The sequence below is a fragment of the Diceros bicornis genome, chromosome 4 (genome assembly GCF_020826845.1).
Source record: "Diceros bicornis minor isolate mBicDic1 chromosome 4, mDicBic1.mat.cur, whole genome shotgun sequence".
Lineage (NCBI taxonomy): Eukaryota > Metazoa > Chordata > Mammalia > Perissodactyla > Rhinocerotidae > Diceros > Diceros bicornis.
The window spans coordinates 47,084,980-47,106,509 of NC_080743.1; the positions used below are offsets into that span (position 1 = coordinate 47,084,980).

Genomic DNA, 21,530 nt, shown 5'->3' on the forward strand with positions numbered 1-21,530 from the left:
GTACAATTAATATACAAACTACTAAGCATCTAAGAAATTCTTCCAGAGAATGAAGACCCATTTGCTAAGATTCTGATATAAAACAATATCAATTTTAAAAAATGTAGGGAAAAGTTAGAAATGATACACATATTTAAAAACTTTATAGAGGAGACGCTCGACATTCTTAAAGACGTAATGAACATAGCTCCAGTAAGTTTCCAATGAAGAACATATTTTCCAAGAAGTTTATGTTAGAGCAAAATTAAAAAACTTTATCTAAAATTTGCTTAGATGCTTTCTCTCTTCCTAATTCAGTGTTCCAAGTTATATTCATAAAACTAATTATTTCTCACCTATATTGACTACATTCTTTGCCCAGAAGGTGGGATCACAATGGAAACGAATTGCTCCATTAGCAGCAGGGGCAGGATCACACCGTGCTTTCAAAATATGGCGCAATTGAAAAGTAATCTTAAAGGGAAAAAATTCACATTAGTCTTAAAATTAAATATTACTTGAGAAAACATACAAGATAAAGACATAAAAGCTCATGTAGCCCCACAGTGTCAGTCTCAAATGAGACAGTGTCAGTGTTTAAAAGACTATCTATATTAGCAATCAAACGCACATGCATGAATTGCTGCCATTTCTGGTGATTAACTGCATTATGATAGTAAATATCTTCAAAATAGTAAATACTGTAGGATTCCACTTATATCAAAGTCTAGAAAATGACAGAAATCAGACTAATGGTTGCCTAGGGCCAAGGGTCAAGAGGAACAATGAACCTTCTGTGAGTGATGGAAATTTTCTATATCTTGATGTGGTGGTGGTTACATTTCACAAAATTCAAAATCTACACTTTAAACAGGTGCAGTTCACTGACTATAAATAACATCTTAGTAAAGTCAATTTCAAGAAAAATAAAGATACTGTGTGTCTCACCAGTCGTTTGCTGTACAGTAGTGCTGTGCTGCTGCCACTCGCAATCGCCCAATTTGTAAAGTTCATAACGTGCTTCACCTGCCGCGAAAGGCCTGTGATGTCGTTCTGCTGCTGCAGTAACTTCATCTGTCTTTCTTTTGTGACATTCTGAAACAGAACAAGAGGTTCATGAAGAATTCTATATGAAAAAAATCAACTTATAATTTCTATCACGAATGAACACAATACCTATATTTCTTTTTAAAAACAGGATAAGTTGACATGCTCCTCATTATTTAATGAGCCTAAGATCAAAGGAAAAGCCACTAACAAAAGTGGAACTAAAAAATAGTTCTCTAGGCTAAAAAAGACATTCCACATATAGAAATTAATGTTAGTTGATGTCTCTCTTTTCCTTCAGAAGATGAAATGTCTTTGTTAAAAATATTGTCTTTCTATTAGACTAATGCAATATACAGAGTCTATAGCATAACGAGCTGACCTTTAGAAATAATTTTATATAATCTTAAACTCTTAACTCACTACACTTCTCAGGCCTAAGAAAATTTTGTGTTACCAGTGCCACCTACTGGTGTGGCAGGAGGCTGAAGTTAACCTCTCTTCTTTTAAATACTTAAGACAAAAGGAAAAAGATGAATTCCAGAGTTCTAAGAGTAGAGTTAGGGAAACTTCAGATGACAGAAGTTCATAAAGAACGAGGAAGTGAGTGAGGGTTGAAGGAAAGACCAACTTGGGGGAAATGTTGCAGAGGAGAAATAAACTGCTTTCTAGGAACTAAAACTCCCAGAAAGGATAGTCGTGTGTACTTTGACATTCAGCATGCCAACCTACTTCATTCTTAATCACTTTCTTACAAAAATGACTCAACTTGGTTTACTGGACAATTTTTATCCTGAGGAAACAAGTTGCTCATTTTATAATGATCAATAGATAAAAAGTATTCAACTGACAGAAGTTTGATTTACAACTGTCCTGGAAATCATCCCTTTTATAAAGCTTAGGAAAACCTCTATTTTACAAAGTTTAGGAACATATTACACTAGAAAACACCTATTTAAATTATCAGCATGTTAGGAGCACGTGGCAGATTTATCACTAGTTATTTATGTATACTTTAGCATTAAGGGGCATCTTTTAATTCACAAGTTCTTGAAATGGTTTAAGAGCATTATTTAAGACCTATAGTTAAAATGTATTTACAATAAGTTAAAAGCTATCAAAAATAGCTGCTGCTAAGTGCTCTCCATTCACACTGCCCTTTTGAAAACAAACATCTATTCGAGTTAAATGCAACTGGCTGGCTATACAACAGGAAAAAGACCTCCAATTTGAACAATATGTGTGAGAGTACTTTTAATCTCACAATTGTGTCTCAACGGAAAGATATATTTTAAAAGACAGAAATTCAGAAATATCACTCTAGTGACATAAGTTCTTTCATTTGTATGTAACTATGCATCTAATATTTCTACAATGTTCTAAGAAGGAACAGAACAGAAAAAGTCTACTACGGTAAATTTGAGGTTAATAATAATGGAAGTTAAATAATCAAATACATAGTTTAAACTGTTACTATTCAATGGTGCAGAAAACATAATCCCATATCATCTTAGCCTACTTAAGAGCACAAAATTTTGAGAACCAATCAACCGTGGTCACTAGAGATGAATCTGATTAAAACTTAATTTGGATTTCACAAACTGACTGGATTCACATCTACAAATTTACATCTACATGTTAATCTCAAAATATGCAACACAAAGACCTAATACAATAAAATTATCAGTAAGTTTAAAAGTTTATAAATTTCAAAATGAGTAGTGTTTTTAGCAAAACTATGGAATATTTTAAAAATAAAGTGAAACACAGAACTGACTCAAGCAGAATCCCAATATACATTCGTATGTAAAAGGTAAATTGAGGCCCTATCTTAGGGGTGACGGGAAAATGTGGCAGGGCAGCTTTGTCTTCAGTTACACCACATTTTAGTAATAATTCTTTCTTTCCTAAAAGGACAACATTATCTCCTAATTTATACAGCTAAAATCAGTGTTATTAAATTGGGCTACAAAGTAACTAACTCAAAAAAAGGTCTATTTTCTAAAAGAAAATGAAAAAAAATTTTTTTAATTTACTTACTTACATACCCCCCACCACCAAACTAAAAGAGCTTATCAATAAACATTAAAACAGCTAAAGAGCAAGAGAAGCAGTTTTGGTTTTATTTTGGCTTTGAACCATACCTCTAGCTGCTGTAAGAGAGATTTTCCTTTCTTATTAATTTCATTGATAAGGGTGAAAATGGCCACTTTAATTTCCTGTTCTACTCGTTTGTTAGTCTCATTTACTTCTTTTATCCTGAATAAGAGAAATGCATCATTAGGTTATCAACTCATCCTACGTCTCTGAATCATCAACTGTTACAGAAATTCATCCAACTGGGCACTTAACCAAGTAATTAAAATTAAACTTGTGACAAAATGCACAATTTATGTTTCAGCAGACCTGACCACTCAATTTGGTCCAAACAAGTTATGTATATAGACAAAGAATGGATTAAATATTTGGTAATTTTAAATTAAGTTCATAAAGGTCAAGTTATTACTCTACATGGCAATCTCCTTTAGCTTCTATAACATGAATGTGATATACAAATATCTGACATCAATGATTGCTGGTTATTGTCAAATCAGGCACATTGGTTCTACTTAATCTTAACGCTTTGCAAGAACAATGTGCAAAACAACCATGTTGCAACCAATAATTATTATCTTTTCAAACAGTAGGAATTAAACTTAGAAATGTTTATTTTCACTTATAATTTAACCACTTCAAATGTGGGTTCTGATATACCACTTCCACAGGTTCTTCTCATAATAATTTCCTATTTTATACAGTTAAGGGCATAAAACATTTTCAATCCATTTTTAAAAAGTTGTTAGGTGTTTCAGAAATAGGTATAAACTCCCATGTGGCTATGAAAGTTTTGATTGCAAATATGATATAGGTGATACCTTGCTATTTACAAAATAGGAAAGGGAGAATCCAAACAATATAAATATATAAAATGCTAACAAACAACCATAAGAAGGTAGCCCTCAACTTTTATACATTCTACTTCTGTACAAACTATAACTCACATATTTCAACCCCTAGATTGCCTTTCATTTGCCAAATTCAAATTTGAGTGACTTTAATACTACTCTGAGTCATAATAATGTAGTTTTCCCTCCTTTGTCTGTACATCAGTGCTTGTTTGGGCACTTATTTGAAAATTTTATTCAATTCTATCCTTATCTTATTAAAGTGAGTGGAAGACACTTTTTAAAAGTGCGAGTGCTGGGCCAGCCCCGTGGCTTAGCGGTTAAGTGCACACACTCCGCTACTGGCGGCCCAGGTTCGGATCCCGGGCGCGCACCGACGCACCACTTCTCCGGCCATGCTGAGGCCGCGTCCCACATACAGCAACTAGAAGGATGTGCAACTATGACATACAACTATCTACTGGGGCTTTGGGGAAAAAAAAAAAAAGGAGGAGGATTGGCAATAGATGTTAGCTCAGAGCTGGTCTTCTTCAGCAAAAAAAGAGGAGGATTAACACGGATGTTAGCTCAGGGCTGATCTTCCTCACAAAAAAAAAAAAAAAAGGAGAGTGCTGATTACTACTAGTGATAAGAAAGATAAGACTCGAACTTAAAATGATTCAAAGACTGAAATCACTTAGCATGCTGAAAGCAGAGAAAAATTAGCCACAATCAGACTCTCACTGGATTTAAGCATGTCTACTATATGTTCAAATGTGAAGGGGAAAAAAATGAATGTACATTAAAAAATAAGAGATAGATCAGGGGCCGGCCCGGTGCCATAGTGGTTAAGTTCACGCACTCCGCTTGGGTGGCCCACGGTTTGCAGATTCCAATCCCAGGCACGGACCGACACACGGCTCATCAAGCCATGCTGTGGTAGTGTCCCACATACAAAACAGAGGAGCATGGGCACAGATGTTAACTCAGAGTTAATCTTCCTCAGCAAAAATAGGAAGACTGGCAACAGATGTTAGCTCAGGGCCAATCTTCCTCACCAAAAAAAAAAAAAAGAGAGAGAGAGAGAGAGACATAGATCATCAAAGAATGTGTCTAAAAGGGGAAGTATCATTTGAGATTTTAATACTTTTTTTAAAGCCTTCTTGAGATGAAATCATTTATTACCCCAACCCTTTCCAATCTTATAACACAGAAACCTCTTGTTCCACTTCTTTACACAGATTCAGGAACATATATACAAAGTATGTACAAAAATACAAAACATATGTACAAAAATATGGGACTGACATATGAACCAACTCACTATCCTTTCTCTGAAAGGGAGATCCATCTGTAATTTATGAAAAGACAGTTATCCTCTCCAACATCACCCACAACATATCAGCAGTATAATCTGAAACATCCTGACATTTCCATAAGAACTAACTATCCATGAATTTGTGTGTGTATATATATTTACATATTATCTACAACCTCTGAAGAGCCTTTATTTTCCTTTGGTATCACTTCTTAAATTGATAGTTCTACCACCTTACTGTCTAATGTATAATGCACTGTTTTCATTTATTCATCTATTTAATATGTTTTGAGTATCTACTATGTGCCATTTAATCATCATAAATTAATGAATTTTAATTTTTTAGAAGAACCAGAAGTCCTAATATTTGTGCATCTGAAGAATAAATGCATATTAACCCTATTCATACCTCCAAGAATATACAGGTTTTAATTATGCCAGCTCCAAGTGTTTGTATTTCTACATTAAGAGTACCAATCTTGTCAATCTACTCATTTATGGAACTTACTCCCACTTGCCTTACCAATAAATTTAGTTTACTTAGAAATGAACCAAAATAGAATTTTTAAATACTGATGGTGTTATTGATAAAATACTAACAGCTAAAACTTGAGGGTTTACTATGTGTCAGAAACTGTGCTATATATTCATCTTATAATACTACTACTAAGATAAGTACTGTTTTCAATCCTTGTTTCACAGAGAGGAAAATAAATTTGTCCACCACTCTTCATACTCTCTCCTCTACACTGTCCTCTAGATGGTCTTAGGTTTAAATTTTATAATTCAACTCCCCACATAGTAACTGCTTCTTCCACATTTAACTAAGGCTTACAAAGACTAGAGTTTTATTAATTATAAAATAGTCAAAGATGAATCCTAAAAGAGTATTCAAAATTCTGGTCAATTAAATTTTGCTTAACTAACAAATATTATAATCCAAAGTCAAATTATACAATTTATCCCTCTAAAAAAATATGCTTAATATAATATAAAAGAAAAACAAATTTAAACTGGACACACTGTGTTTAATAATCCTTAAAGTGAAATTATGGTTTTAAGGCAACACACTTACCTATTCTGCACCTGAGTAGCTGCAAAATGAACATAATTCTTCTTCTCAAGAAGCTTAGCCAGTAGATTCTCAATTGCACCTTTCTGGTTTTGAAACGCTTCTTCCAAAAACTGATACCTTAAAACCAAAACAAAAACTACATTTAAAACAGAAAATTTACTATTCAGATTTTGGAAATGAAGAACTGCTGCATGAGTCAATCTTGAAACCTTACTTAAATGATCAACATTCTATGCTGGCCACACATACCTCACCTCAATAGCAATTTTTAACTACCAATCCCTTCCCTTCTGACCAGACCCTGAGAAGCCATTGTAAGACAAAAAAAAAAAACAACAATCACTCAAAAAATGTTCCAGTGCTTGTACATTCAAGTTTTGATTCAGGATTACATTTTTTAAAAATCTAAATATCGGAGTAAGTTATATACATTTTATATCATAAAATACAACCATATTATAGAAAATACTTTCAAAAGTAGGAAAACCACTCATAGTTCCAACATAATAAAATCACAGCTACCACTGTATTATACACTTCCTTAGTCTTTTTATTACACATTTTAAAATACAAGTGTAATCATAACGTATGTGCAATTTTGCATCTGACTTTTATTCTTTATCCTGTCTTTATAACAACCATTTGAAATAACTTTCCAGTTCTAGATGCTGTCCGTATATTGTCAAACTTTTCAAAAGGGTTACATCAATTACAATCACACACTACAAAAGGACACTTAGGTCAACAACAGACCACATATACGACAGTGGTCCCGAGATTAGTACCATATAGCCCAGGTGTGTAGTAAGCTATACTATCTAGGTTTGTGTAAGTACACTCTATGACATTTGCAAAATGACGAAATCGCCAAGGATGCATTTCTCAGACTACATCCCTGTCGTTACGTGACACATGACTGTAAAAATATCACCAACACCAGTTTTACTGTAACTTTGTCAAAATGAGTGGTCTATGTTATGATTTTCTAATATTACAAGAGTGAAAATTTAGACTTGATAGTAAAGCCTACAGTTCTTTGGTTACTAGGAAAGTACAAGTTTTCTTTGCTAGTTTTATTTCCTTTCTGTAAATCGTTCCTTAAGTCAATAAATATTTTTTAGCTGCTTTATGCTAGGGATACATGGGTAAAAAATTCATTATTGTTCAAATTCTAGTAACAAACAGACACAAATATGAAATGATACTACACTATGATAAGAGCTATAATGGAAAAATACATAGTCTGCAACAAGAACATAGTGCCTAAGTCGGCCTCAATACCAAGGAAAACTTCACAGAGAAGTCAAAATAGTATTATTCTAGGCTAAGTGCAGAGGCATACTGGGGAACTACCAATACTTCAATACAGCCAAAGAAAAACATGCAAAGGTCGAAATATGAGACAATAACTAATAAAATCCAGAACCAGACTGTGAAGGGTCAGGTACATCATGCTAATTTTTGGATTTATTTTCTCAGTAATGGGATATCTTTGAACAAGTCTAACCAAGATGTGATAATCAGATTTACATTCTAGGAAAATCATCAGACAGAAATATAAAAAAGATCTGAAGAAGAGAGAAGGGGAAGGCCAGCTACAACTCTTAAGACAGTAGCTCAGATGAAATATCAGGGTATAGTACTCATTGGTATAACTGAACAAACAAGGCGGAACAATGGACTTTGCCAGAGAAATTAACACCATTGGTGATTTGGGAGTTTATGGGGCTCCAGTTAAAGCAAGGTCAATGGTATGACCTAAAAACTGAAGGCCTAGCTAAGGCATAGTCAAAAAAAAGGTCACTGGAGATGAGGTACTGACAAAGTTATAATTGTCTATGTGGACACTGAAATCACTCAAGTAAAGGCAGGAATTGAGATGAAGAAAACTATGAGCATCTAGATGTTTGAGTCTTCAGGGAAGGTCTCAGTTAAGGTAAATACAGGAGGAAAGGCTATGAAGTTGTTAACACAAAGAAAGTTTTGTTAAGATAGAGGAAAGTCTGCTTAGTGATGGGGTTCAAGAGATAAAGGAAAAATGGAGGGCAGTAGAAGGCAAAGTGTAGAGCAATATGGGAATCAGTGTATAGATTAGAGAGAACGGCTGGCAAGTGAGTTTTTTTTTACTTTGTGCATCAATTAAAAATTTTTTTATTGTAGTAAAACATACATAACAAAATTTACCATTTTAATGACTTTCTAGGAGAATACTTTTCAAAGTAAAAAAAATAAACCTGTTGGGCCGGCCCGGGGGCACAAGCAGTCAGGTGCGTGCGCTCCGCTTCACGGGCCCGGGGTTCGCAGGTTTGGATCCCGGGTGCACACTGACGCACCGCTTGTCAAGCCATGCTGTGGCGGCGTAGAGTAAGATGGGCACGGATGTTAGCTCAGGGCCAATCTTCCTCAGCAAAACAAAAAGAGGAGGATTGGCATCGGATGTTAGCTCAGAGCTCATCTTCCTCACCAAAAAAAAATAAAATAAAATAAACCTGTCTATAATGTAAAGTCTAGCACATTATAACTTACATAAGATATTAAACAGTACAAAAGCATGTGGGTATTTTAATTTAAAAGGCTTTTAGAAGGTTCTACTGCTAGAGAGGTGACCCAAAGACTGTTCTTTCACTGAAGAACCACATTTATTACATATACCATAATTTCTTTATGTCCAAAATAAAATTTTACTTTGTTAAATCTGTACGAGTAGGAATATGAGATTACCACGCTAACCCTTTTGACTTAATGAGCTTTACATTGTGAGGAAGATCTTCTGACACAGAGTTCATTATGTTAGCAAATAGGAAGGCATTTGATAAAAAGGTCAACTAGTAACATAATTTATAAAATTTTAATTCATAAAATTTAACCTTGTACAAACTTATTTCTCTTCTCGCTTCAAAATATATGTTTTAGAATCCTGTTTCTATAAATATCTTATTGCATTCACGTGAATGAGTAGCAAGCAAACACACTACGATACACCTAGGTCAAAGTATGTGTCCTTTCCTCCCCTTTTATAGGAGTTGACATCTGAGCTGGATGTCAAAGGATGAATGAAAGCTTTCTAGGCAGACAAACTTGGGAGGAAGGTAAGCTCATTCACTGGGGGAAAAAAATCTGACTGTACAAAAGTATATAGTTCTGAAGCCATCTGACATTTTCAGGGTTAAGGAAAAGAAGGCAAAACTAGAAGAGTAGGGAGGTACCAGACACTAAAAGCCCTGTACATTTTGCTGAAGTTGAATTCAGACAATAAATAATAGTGAGCCATCAAGGGACTGATTGAAAAGTGACAATCATCTGTCTCTGTTCACTTGAACAAATTTCAATTCTGTCATTAGAAGAAAAATACTAACTGGAGCTTGAAAAACCAAGGAGCAATATGGAAGCAGTTCTGGTTTTAAGCTACTTCTGATTCTCTTAGCTAAAAGAATAAACTAACATTCTATTTTCTTTTTTAATTAATCTAAATTATAGCTGAAATACTTCAGAAATGGGGAGAAAGAATAACCAATAAATGGATTAAGCATAATTGTGATTAATATGTAAATATATGAAAGCAATTTCTTAGATCTTAATCTTGCATATGAAGTAGTGACTCTTAACGTGGGCTTCCTTAGTAACTATAAGCTATTTTCAGTACTCCAAAATGTCTAGGTAAAAATCATATTTGCCCATGATTTAGTTAGGACATGCTAAGCAAGACTGTCTGTGCTTTGGGCTAGAATTGTAGAAACTCAGTATACTAAATATACCATTGGTTATCAGGTTTTGAACAGAATTAATCATCATGCTTATATACTTTATTATTGAGAAATAAATTATTTAATGCAGTTTGCTAAGAAGTTTTTGAAAATATGGTTCTTACAAGCAAAGAGTAGGAGATGAATAATAAAAGGATTGTTTTTATAAGGTTGAGAATCACTTACCTAATAACTTCAAACTGTAACTTATAAATGCACATTAGAATCATATTAGGTCCTGAGCTATACAGGGATACTACTCTACTTGCCAAGTAAATATAGTATTATTCTTAGTAATTGTCAATGTGTATAACAATCAATAAGATTTCACTCTGGCACTTCCAGGGAAATATATCATCTTAGTTTGTATTCAAACTAAATATCTAGTGAAACATTTTTTGAAAGCTGATACTAATTATGACTCTCTTTTTTTAATTCAGCTATTCCATTTTTAAAAATTACATAAAATTTCAAACATATATTAAAATAGAGGTTCAATTCCACTGAGCCTATCATCCACTTTCAAAGAAGTATCCATTTATAGTCAATTTTGTCACCACACCATCCACTCTATCCTTAAGCTTACTCTGAAAAAAATACCAAACTTTTTTTTTTTTTTTGTGAGGAGGACTAGCCCTGAGCTAACATCGGATGCCAATCCTCCCCTTTTTTTCTTGAGGAAGATCGGCCCTGGGCTGACATCCGCACGCCCATCTTCCTCTACTTTATATGGGATGTTGCCACAGCATGACTTAACAAGCAGTGCGTCAGTGTGTGCCCAGGATCCGAACATGTGAACCCCGGGCCTCTGAAGTGGAGCGCATGCACTTAACTGCTGCGCCACCAGGCCAGCCCCCCTTTTTTTCGTGTGAGGAAGATCAGCCATGAGCTAACGTCTGATGCCAATCTTCCTCTTTTTTCTTTTTTTTACCCTGAGGAAGGTTGGCCCTGAGCTAACAACCATGCCCATCTTCCTCCACTTTATATGGGACACTGCCACAGCATGGCTTTCACAAGCAGTGCATCTCTGCGCGCCCAGGATCCGAACCTGCCAACCCTGGGCCACCAAAGCAGAGCGTGCGCACTTAACTGCTTGTGCCACCAGGCCAGCTGCCGCCAAACATGTTTTATCTAAGCATTTATCAATCTATAGATAGCAACAGCTAGCCTCCTTTGAGAACTTACTATGTTTTCAGGCACTGTGCTAAGCATCTAACATAGATTCTCTCATTAAATCTTTAGAAAAATTTAATGACATAGGTACTATTACTATCTTCATAGTAACAGCTGGATGATTTGGACAACTCTCTGTGTCTCAGTTCTTCTTCAGAAAAACGTGTAATAATAATCATATTTATCTTATAGGACTGTTCCAAGAATTAAATTGGTCAAAACACACAAAGCACTTAATAAGCACAGTACTTTACTTACTAAAGCACAATAGGTGTTTAAAACTAGTTACCACTGCTATTTTTAGCACTAATTTTAAATGATTTGCATTGTTACAATACAAAACGTCAATCTTTCAACAACAAAAAGTCTACTATGCACATAAAGACCTCATAAGAGTGTTTCTGAGAAAAATTTAAAATGAGGCTATGTTCCTTATTTAACACTCTATATGAAGAGGAGATGATAACAGCCATAAAAGTTTAGGAAGAGCTGCAGAGAGTAGGAACTCTGAGCAACCATAATGAGAACCTAAAAGGAGGAAATTTAGAGAAAGCTTGGGGAAGACATTAGGATGCACATAAACAGGACAGAGAACAAACAGGACAGAGAACAAACACTAACTTTAATTAAATCTCAAAGGGCACACAGTGACATAAGCTGATATTTCAGTTACATAAGACTTCATCAGTAGAACAGGCTGTTACTTTCTACTGCTATTTTCAAATTCACTAATCTTTTCTTCTTTAATGTCTAATCTGCTCTTAATTCCATCCAAAATCAAACAGAAAAAACTGGGCGAGGGGGAGACATACACACAACAGAGGAACAATGAGTTTGGGGACAACTGTAATAACACTTATATCTGTATAACTGGCATCCCCAAATGGGAAGGGAGAGGGAAGAAGAAAAAAAATTGGAAGAAATTATACTAACGGATTAAAATTTTCCAAATTTGATGGAAACTATGAACCTACAGATCTAAGAAGCTCAACATTCTTCAAGCCCAAGAAACATTAAAAAAATTACACTAAGGTATATTATTTCCACACTGCTTAAAGTTAATAACAAAAAAAAAAAATCTTAAAAGCAGTTAGAGGAGAAAAAAGATATGTATAGATGTATAGAAGAATAAAGATAGAACCGTAGACTTCTCAATGGCAACAACGAAGCCACAAGAGAGTGGAGCAATATCTTTAAAGTACTGAAAGAAAACTGTCAGTCTAGAATTAGTTATCTAGCAAAAATATCTTTCAAATATTCAGGTGAAATTTTGGAGGATGATAAATATATTCACTATTTTGATTGTGATGATGGTTTCACAAATACAGTCACATGTCGCTTAACAACAGGGAAACATTCTGAGAAATGTGTCATAAGGCGATTTCATCATTGTGCAAAAACATCAGAGTGTACTCACACAAACCTAGATGGTATAGCCTACTACACACCTAAGCTATATGGTACTAATCTTATGGCACCACTGTTGTATATGTGGTCTGTTGTTGAGCGAAACATTGTTATGAAGCACATGATGTGTGTATACCTATGCCACCAAAAGGCGGAGATCTAAAAGAGCAGTGACCTCAACGTAAGGATGTAATAAGAGTAACCTGCTCCTCTACTACCTCTAAAGAACTAAAGGAAAGTTACAATAATGCTGTGAATCAAAGGAGGGAAGAATCCTTAGAAGGTGCAGTCACAAAGTAGCCCACATGTGGATTTTTAGACAAAGGGTACATCATTTATTGGTCCAAAACAACTTCACTCTGGAAAGTTAATGGTCCCAACCTGGTAGTGCTTCCATGCACTTGCAAAAGGAAATTCGATCTTTTATTGACGAAAGCATCATAATTCTCGACAAAGAATTTGCATAAATAATTTTTCAAGGAAAATGAGTAGCTTATAGTTCAAAATAGCAACATATACAAGGAAACATGGCACCCTGAGCAAAAATCAACAGAAAAACAAAGAGGAAGAAAAGACTAACAGAAACAAAATATCTATGTTTACTATATTTAAAGAATGAAATACAAGCCAGCAAATATTCAGGCAACTATTTAGAAAGGTGGGTGAAGAATACAAAGGACCTCTAAACTTTTTTTGGCAACAATGTGAGTCTATAATTTCATATCTCCATCTAAAAGGATTTTTAAATTGGGATGAGGGTGGCTGGCAGATTTTAAAATTTTAAATGCAATGGATGGTTATTAATGAAAGCTTAACATGGCTAAAGAGAATATTCATGAACTGAGATTGTTCAGAAGAAAACACCTCTCTATTTTGCATTTTGAACTAAAAAAATGGTAAATACATAAGTCAAAAGACATGGAGAATGGTATGAGGGGGTCTAACATACATCTAATTGGAGTTCCAGGAGAGGAGACAAGAACGCAACACATGCAATATTTGGACAGATCACTGATTCAAAGACACAACCCAAAGACTGAGAAAAACAAACCAAAAGAGGTAATCTTATAAAGCAGTCAGAAAACAAAGACAGGTTACCTTCAAAAGAATAATAGATAGAAAGTTTGCTGACCTCTTAAGAGCAAAAAGGCAATGTGCTAATACAACCAATGTGCTAACAACAAAAAATAATTGACAACCTATACATAAAATGCTATACATAGCAAAAATATCTTTCAAAAATGAGAGAAAAATGAAGGTATTTTTAGACAAACTAAAACCAAATTCACTAGCAGTAGACTCTTACTAAAGAAGATTCTAAAAATAAGAAACTTCAGTCAAGGAAACTGAATCAAAATGGAAGGTCTGAAAAGCAAGAAGGAAAAAAGAACAGAGAAAATGGGGTAAAAAAGTGGGATAAATCTAAAACACTATATAAAATTAATAACAGTAATATTTGGCAGCAGTAAGAAAACAATTAAAATACATGATAATTACAAGGAGAGCAAAGTAGAGAGAGGAATCAAGTTTTTAAGTGGCCTAATATTACTAGGCAGTAGGTGATGATATTAAGTTTAGACTTTGATAGATGTATATATTGTAGTTTCTAGAGTAACAACTAAGAGAAAAGAAAACAGTATGGACAATAGTAAAATAGGAGAAATGGAATTATGAAAAAGACTTAGTCAATCCAAAAGAAGGAAAAAAAAGGAAGGGAAAATAAACTAAAAGGGAAAGAAAATAAATCATGAAATGAAATGGTAGATTTAAATGAAAATGTTTGAGTACTTACATTAAATTTAAGTCAACTAAAGCCTCAGTTAAAGTAGAAAGTAAAAATGGAAGGAAAAAGATATACCATGCAATTACTAATCAAAAGAAAACGGGCAAACAAAACAGACCTCAAGGCTAACATGACAAGAGACAGAGATCAACTCGAATGGCTTAATTCACCAGTAAGATAATTATAGGTATGTATGTTCCTAATAACATAGTTTAAATACATAGAGAGCAAACAGTGATAAAACAAGAATTTAAGAAATTCAGAATCATAACTGGAGATTGTGACACATCTCTCTTAGTAGAAGAACAAGCAGACAGAAAAACTGAGGCTATGTATAGGAATGTAATTAACATACCTGAGGACTATTAGACTAGAGTGTAGAACACTATACCCTAAAGTACAATACATGTTCTTTTCAAGTGCACACAGAATCTTTAAACTAATTTTATAGTAGGCGAGAGATCAGCAAACTTGCTGTGTAAAAGACCAGACATCACATATTTTTAAGTTTGCAGACCCTAAGGTCACTGTCACACCTGCTCAACTGTTCCTCTGCCTTTGTAGATGAGAGAGAAGCCACAGTAGCATGGTTGGATTTGGTCCTTAAGTCATAGTATGCCAATGGGTGTACTAGGCTATAAAGCAAGTAAATTTCAAAGGACTGAAATCATACAAGCCACATTCTCTAACCACAATGAAATTAAGTTAAAACCACATTTTAAAAAAGATGAATTTTCCACGTGTTTGGAAGTTAAAAAAAAAAAAAAAACTACTCTATAACCTATCCATTGTTCAAAGAAATTATAACATAAACCTGAAAATATTTTGAATTGAACTATTAAAACACCATATATCAAAATTTGAGCTAGGGCTAAGGCAGCATTTAATAGAGAATTTCCATTTATTAGAAAAAAAGGATGAAATTTAATAAGCCAAACATCCACCTCAAGAAGAAAGAAAAAAGAAAACTAACATAAACCCAACGAAAGTAGAAGGAAGGAATTAAGATGAATGCAGAAAATAATGGAGGAAAAAATATAACTTCTTGAAGATTAACAAGCCAAAAGTTGGTTCCTTGAAAAGACTAATATGACTAAACTTGTGAAAAGACTGATCAAGAAAAACAAAGAAGACACAAATAACTATTATCAGGGATTAAAAAGGTCACCATCACTACAGATCTGAGGACATCAAAAAGATATTCATGAAACCTGGTATCAAGAAATTTGAAAATTTAGATAAAATGAACAAATTTACAGAAAAATATAACTATAAAACTGATATAAAAAGAAACAGAAAACCTGAAACACAAAGAACCTAAACCTATAGTTAAAAAATAAATATAACCAAGAAATTCCTATCCATAATACATATCCTAAAGAAACACATGCACGTGTATCCCAGGAAACATGAAGGAATGTTATTTGTTTATACTAGCCAAAACTAGAAACAATAGAAATTACTATCAATAAAAGAATGGATAAACTATAGCCAAGAAGTTCCCAAACATTCTTGGATCATGATGCCATTCAGTGTCTCAGCCATTTTTTTCACAAAACTAAAAGAAATACCTAACAGTTCCATTTATAAAGTAGTTAGGTTAAAAAAAGAAAAAAACAGATTTTTTAAAGATATTTTAGTTATTCTTTACACTGTATTTTTAGATACTTCTGTATATATGATGTATCTTGTGATTTTAAAACTTTTTAAAAATATGCAGTCATTATTGATATGCACTGTACTCTTCTGTTTGCCAGGAAGTATTTAAAGGGTAGGAATTCCACAGTAAACATGACAAAATAAGAGTCGTCTTCTTCCTTTCCTTACATTCTAATTAAAGAGGAGAAAAAAAAAAAGGTGATGTAATAAAGAGGACAGGAGTGGCTAAAAATTCTAGATTGGGTACACAAAAAAGGGTTTCTTGAAGAGTGATGACATTTATACTAAGATCAAAAAATAGGAACCAGCTATGCAGAGTTCAGAGATGAACCATAAAAGATCAGAGACAGGTTTGCATTGCTGCAAAGGAAAATGATCAACTGATAGGGTTTTTACTTTTATAAGAATTTTACCAATTAACATTTTTACCAATATATTTCTCAACCTGCCTGTCCCTTTGCCAAACGGAAAACTGATCACTCTGAATATGTTCCTTTCTCAAATCTCTCCTGATATTCCTCTCTTTCGAGCTAACTCTTAGCCACACTCAATTTTTCTCTTTCTAGTTATAAGCAATCATTCTGCTGGGTGACTGACTCATTGAACCTATCAGTTCCTCTGATAGTTTGACAGACCCACAAATTGTGATAGTAAAATTAACAAGGCTTTTTTTCAGCAAAATCAAAACGAATTAACTGTATTTTGGAGATAATTGTGGAGATGAACTACTATTGAACCATATACTCAATGTGAAGTCACATATACACTACCAGACTCAAAGACAGTAAGGACAGTCTCAGTTTTTTTTATTATTGTATAGTCATCACCTAGTATGATACCTAGTATATGGTGAGGTCTCAAATGTCTACTGAACAAATGAACTGAATGAATACTGAATGAAATTCAATAAGAAGTTTGTTTTTCTCTGAGAATAAACGTATCTCATGAAAACAATATGCTTGGATAGGACATCTTGATTTGTCACCATAGCTCTGAATCTAGCTCCTCAAGAGGACTGATGGTAGGTAGGAATTTACATGTCATTTCTACCAGCTATTTGGATCTCATCTGAAAGCCTTTTTGAACTTTAGAAGAATTTACAGAAAAACTAAAAAATGAGTTTGGCAAAAGTTCTTCTAAAGTAGCAGTTCACAACCTTCACTGAAAAACAAAAACCACCTGGGGTGATTTACCAGTATTCTTAAAATACTGTAAAAAATTTTTGACACCCAGGATGTAATTTAAGATTGTTATTTAACCAGTCTAGGGTAGGACTAAAGCATCAACATTTTTAAAGCTCTCTAGGTAGGTCTAATATACATCTAGGATTGAAAATATCTGCTCTCAGGCCGGTCCCATGACTTTGCGGTTAAGTGCGCGCTCTCGCTGCTGGCGGCCCGGGTTCGGATACCGGGCGCACACCGACGCACTGCTTCTCCGGCCATGCTGAGGCCATGTCCCACATACAGCAACTAGAAGGATGTGCATCTATGACATACAACTATCTACTGGGGCTTTGGGGAAAATAAATAAATAAATAAAATTAAAAAAAAAAAAAAAGAAAATATCTGCTCTAAAGCTTATCTGTACATTCATCCACCTTTTTAATTTAAAAGCCTAATTCCGAGAAAAGCTATTTCTTTAGGAAAATATTTTAGAAAAATTCCATTTATATAGTTCCATTCAAGTGAGCACCATTATAAACTATCTTACTCTTTAACAAAAATGTCTGATATTAGGTTTTAAGCAACCACTCTCTCTTAAACCATACTGATCCTCAAAAACAATCTACAAATACTCTTCTCTAACTATATACAAAACCACAACCAGAAACAAAAAATATTACGGTGGAGCAAAGGTGACTTCCATTCTCAGCCAAGACAGAGTAACTGGTACTAGATTAGCCCTGCCACCAAAAACTATAAAACAAGACATAAATATATGAGGCAACTGTATTTGGTCACTGAACTACAGAGAAATTCTGCAATCCTTTAAAGAGCACTGCGACCACCATGCCTCTCTGTAGACAATTTCATGATAACTGGCATAGAGAGATGGAGACCAAGCAGAGCACAAAAGTCTCTGCGAGCTGAGGCGGCAGAAACTGGGGTTTGGGACTACTCAGCAGCTGGAATCCATGGAGCAGGGAACTGGAATAGGGGAGCTTGTGCAGGGTGAGGCTGGGAGTGGCAGGGGATGGGGAAGCTAAGATACAGAATAAATGAATTCCTCACAAGTTCTTGGTCAATGTTGAAGCTGTACATGCACAGGATGAGATTATGCAAGGCTTACCAGAGAGCCGCTGATATGAAGTTGACACTGGAAGAGAGCAACTAGAGGTCAAGCAGTTCTGGGAGATAGAATTCCAGCTGAGCCGGTGGGGGAAAGAAACTTTGTTCACCTCCCCAGGCATCTACCTAAGAAACCAGAAAGGCCAGACCTTAAAGGAAAGGGACTATATGCGGAGTAAGTTCTACTCCAGGCTTATTCTATCCTAACAAAGCCTAAAAAACCAAGCCTTCACAAGATCTTCAAAGAAATTTAGAGTTTAGAAGTTGAGTTCAACCAAGTTAGAGAGGCTTGGGAAATACCCTGGACTTTCCACAGATCCTCCTTAACAAAGGATAAAACCAAGCTTACACAAAATCAAGGCAATCAGCCAGTAATTTAACTGCCTGCTAGAACAACAACCAACAGTCCACAGAGGAAGATAAAAGAATCCAGAGTTTCTATAATGTATCATCCACAATGCCCAAATCTCAATAAAAAATCACTAGGCATTCAAAGAAACAGGAAAGTATGACTCAAAGTAAAGAAAAACATACTCAGTGGAAACTGACACCAAGATGGTTCAGACACTGTATTTAGCAAAAACTTTAAATGGACTATGGTATATTTATTCAAAATTTAAATGAAAACAGATTCTTAATGAGTGAACTGATGGGAAATCTCAGCAGAGAAATAAAAACTATAAAAAAAACAAATGGAAATTCTAGAAAAGTATATTAATTGAAATAATTTACTGGATGGGCTTGACAGCAAATGGGAGATGGGTGAAGAAAGGGTTACTGAAAACGAACACAAATGAAACTGATCAAGTCTGAAGAAGAGAGAGAGAACAGATTGAAGGAAAATGAACAAAGCTTCAGAGACCCATGTGACAAAATCAAATAGTCTAACATATGTGTAATTGGAGTCCCAGAAGACAATAAGAATATGGGGGAATTTTTTTAAAACAAATACTGGCCAAGTCCCCAAATTTGACGAAAGCCATAAACTTATAGATACAAGAAGCTCAGTGAATCACATACAAGATAAACAGAATGAAATATATACCTAAAAACATCATGGTCAAATGATGTAGACCAAAGAAAAAGAGAAAATCTTGAACACAGCCAGAGAACCACCAGACAATAAAAAGGAAGAAAAATATGAATGACATCATTAAAAACAAAGGGGGCCAGGGGCCGGCCTCTTGGCATAATGGTTGGGTTCAGCACGCTCTGCTTTGGCGACCTGAGTTTGGGGATTTGGATCCTGGGCACGGACTTGCACCACTCATCAGCCATGCTGTGGCAGTGACCCACATACAAGATGAAGGAAGACTGGCAGGGATGTCAACTCAGGGCTAATCTTCCTCAAGCAAAAAAAAGAAGAAGATTGGCAACAGATCTTAGCTCAGGGCAAATCTTCCTCATAAAAAAAAAAAAAAGAAATGAAAAAAAAGGAGGCCAGGATACAAAGTAGTGACAGCTTTTAAATGTTGAAAGAAAAAACTGTCAATCCAGAATTCTATAACTAGCGCAAACATCCTTCTAAATTGAGGATTTTCCAATGAGCAGAAGCTGAAAGTATTCATTGACAGCGGACCTGCAAAACAAGAAACGCTGAAGGATATTCTTCAGGACAAAGGAACGTGATAAGAGATGGTAACTCATCCATACAGTAAGAGAAATAAAGAGAAACAGAAACGGTAATAAATGGGTAAATACCAAAGACTGCGCTTTTATTTTCCTTGTCATATTTTCCTTAAAAGACAGCGACTAAAAAAAAAAAAAGCATTGTAAGTTAGATTTATAATGTATGTGCTCTGCTTGGTCTCCAGCTCTCTGTGCTGAATAAATGATAATGATATGAAAATGAATAATGATATGGCATTTAGTACAAAGGATGAGGGTTTAATAAACCGAATTATTCTTTTGTAAGACTACTACATTTATGAAGTGAAAAATAGTACAATATTTTAAGTAGACTTTAAGTTAAAGCTGCATATCATTAGCCCCAGAGTAATCACTAAAAATAATAAAGACGTATAGCTTGAAGAGTAAAAAATAGATGTAAAATGAAATACCAGTAAAAGTTTTATTAACTTACAAGGTGGCAGGAAAGAAACAACGAACAAAACACAAAAGAGAAAAAGTTTTAAAAAGTAAACGGTAAACTTAAACCCAACCATATCAATAATTACATTAAATTTAACAGGATTAAACATTCCAATTAAAAGAACAAAGGCCTCCAATTAAGAGATAGAGCTAGGGACCCTCAACTATTTGTGCAACTTAAAACTGATTTCTATGAAAATACACAAATATACTTGATAACTCCTATATTCAGGCAACTCTATTACCTGTTTTTTCCTATATCGAAATTAATAAATATTTGTTGAATGGACGAAATGTGTAAATTTGTGTCAAATACTGTTTTAGGCTCTTGAGACTCAGTGAATAAAAGAAAGACACCTACCCTCATGAAGCTTACATTCTAATGGGAAGAACATAAAAAATGAACAAGTTGTAAATTAGAGAATATGTTTAGAAAGTGATTAGTGATACAGAAAAAGGAAAAACAAATTAGGTAAAGGAGGATTAGGAGCAAGGGAGCTAATCGCAACTTCAAACACAGTGATCAGAATAGGTCTCACTGACAAAGTTACATTCAAACAGAAACTTGATGGATATATGGAAGTTAGCTACGCAAACAAGTGAAGCAAGAAAGTTCCAGGTAGAGACAACAGGCAGGTAGCAGCATCCCTGGCATGTTTTAGAAACAGAAAGAAAGCAGGTGTAGCTGTAGGAGAGTGAGGGGGAGAGTAGTAGTAGATGAAATGTGTATGTATGGGCCACTATAAGGAATCTGACTTCTACTCTGACTAATCTGGAGAGCAGGTTTTGAGCAGGGGAGTGACAGTCTAACTTGAGATTTGCCCTAGCAGTTGTGTTAAGAAAAAACTGAAGGAGGGCAACACTAGAAGCATGGAGATGATTTAGGGGACTACTGCAACAATCCAGGCAAGAAATGATGGTGGCTGAGACCAGGCTAGTAGCGAAGGAGCTAATAGAAATGAGGCAGTAAGAAGTTGTGGGATTTAGGAATATAGTTTGAAGATGGAGCCAAAAAGATGTTCTGATAGGTGCGGGTATGA

General features: G+C 34.7%; 1 protein-coding gene across 2 annotated transcripts in view; it reads right to left on the reverse strand.

Annotated features, from left to right (window-relative positions):
• The window catches only part of TRIM33 (tripartite motif containing 33), a 115,764-nt gene that overhangs the window by 30,127 nt on the left and 64,107 nt on the right, over positions 1 to 21,530 (reverse strand). For both annotated transcript variants that reach the window (XM_058538857.1, XM_058538856.1), the window contains exons 5-8: positions 6,344 to 6,460; positions 3,171 to 3,285; positions 928 to 1,074; positions 336 to 453 (exon numbers count right to left, since the gene is read on the reverse strand). In XM_058538857.1, the coding sequence (XP_058394840.1) occupies positions 336 to 453; positions 928 to 1,074; positions 3,171 to 3,285; positions 6,344 to 6,460 (497 nt within the window). The remainder of the gene's footprint in view (positions 1 to 335; positions 454 to 927; positions 1,075 to 3,170; positions 3,286 to 6,343; positions 6,461 to 21,530) is intronic.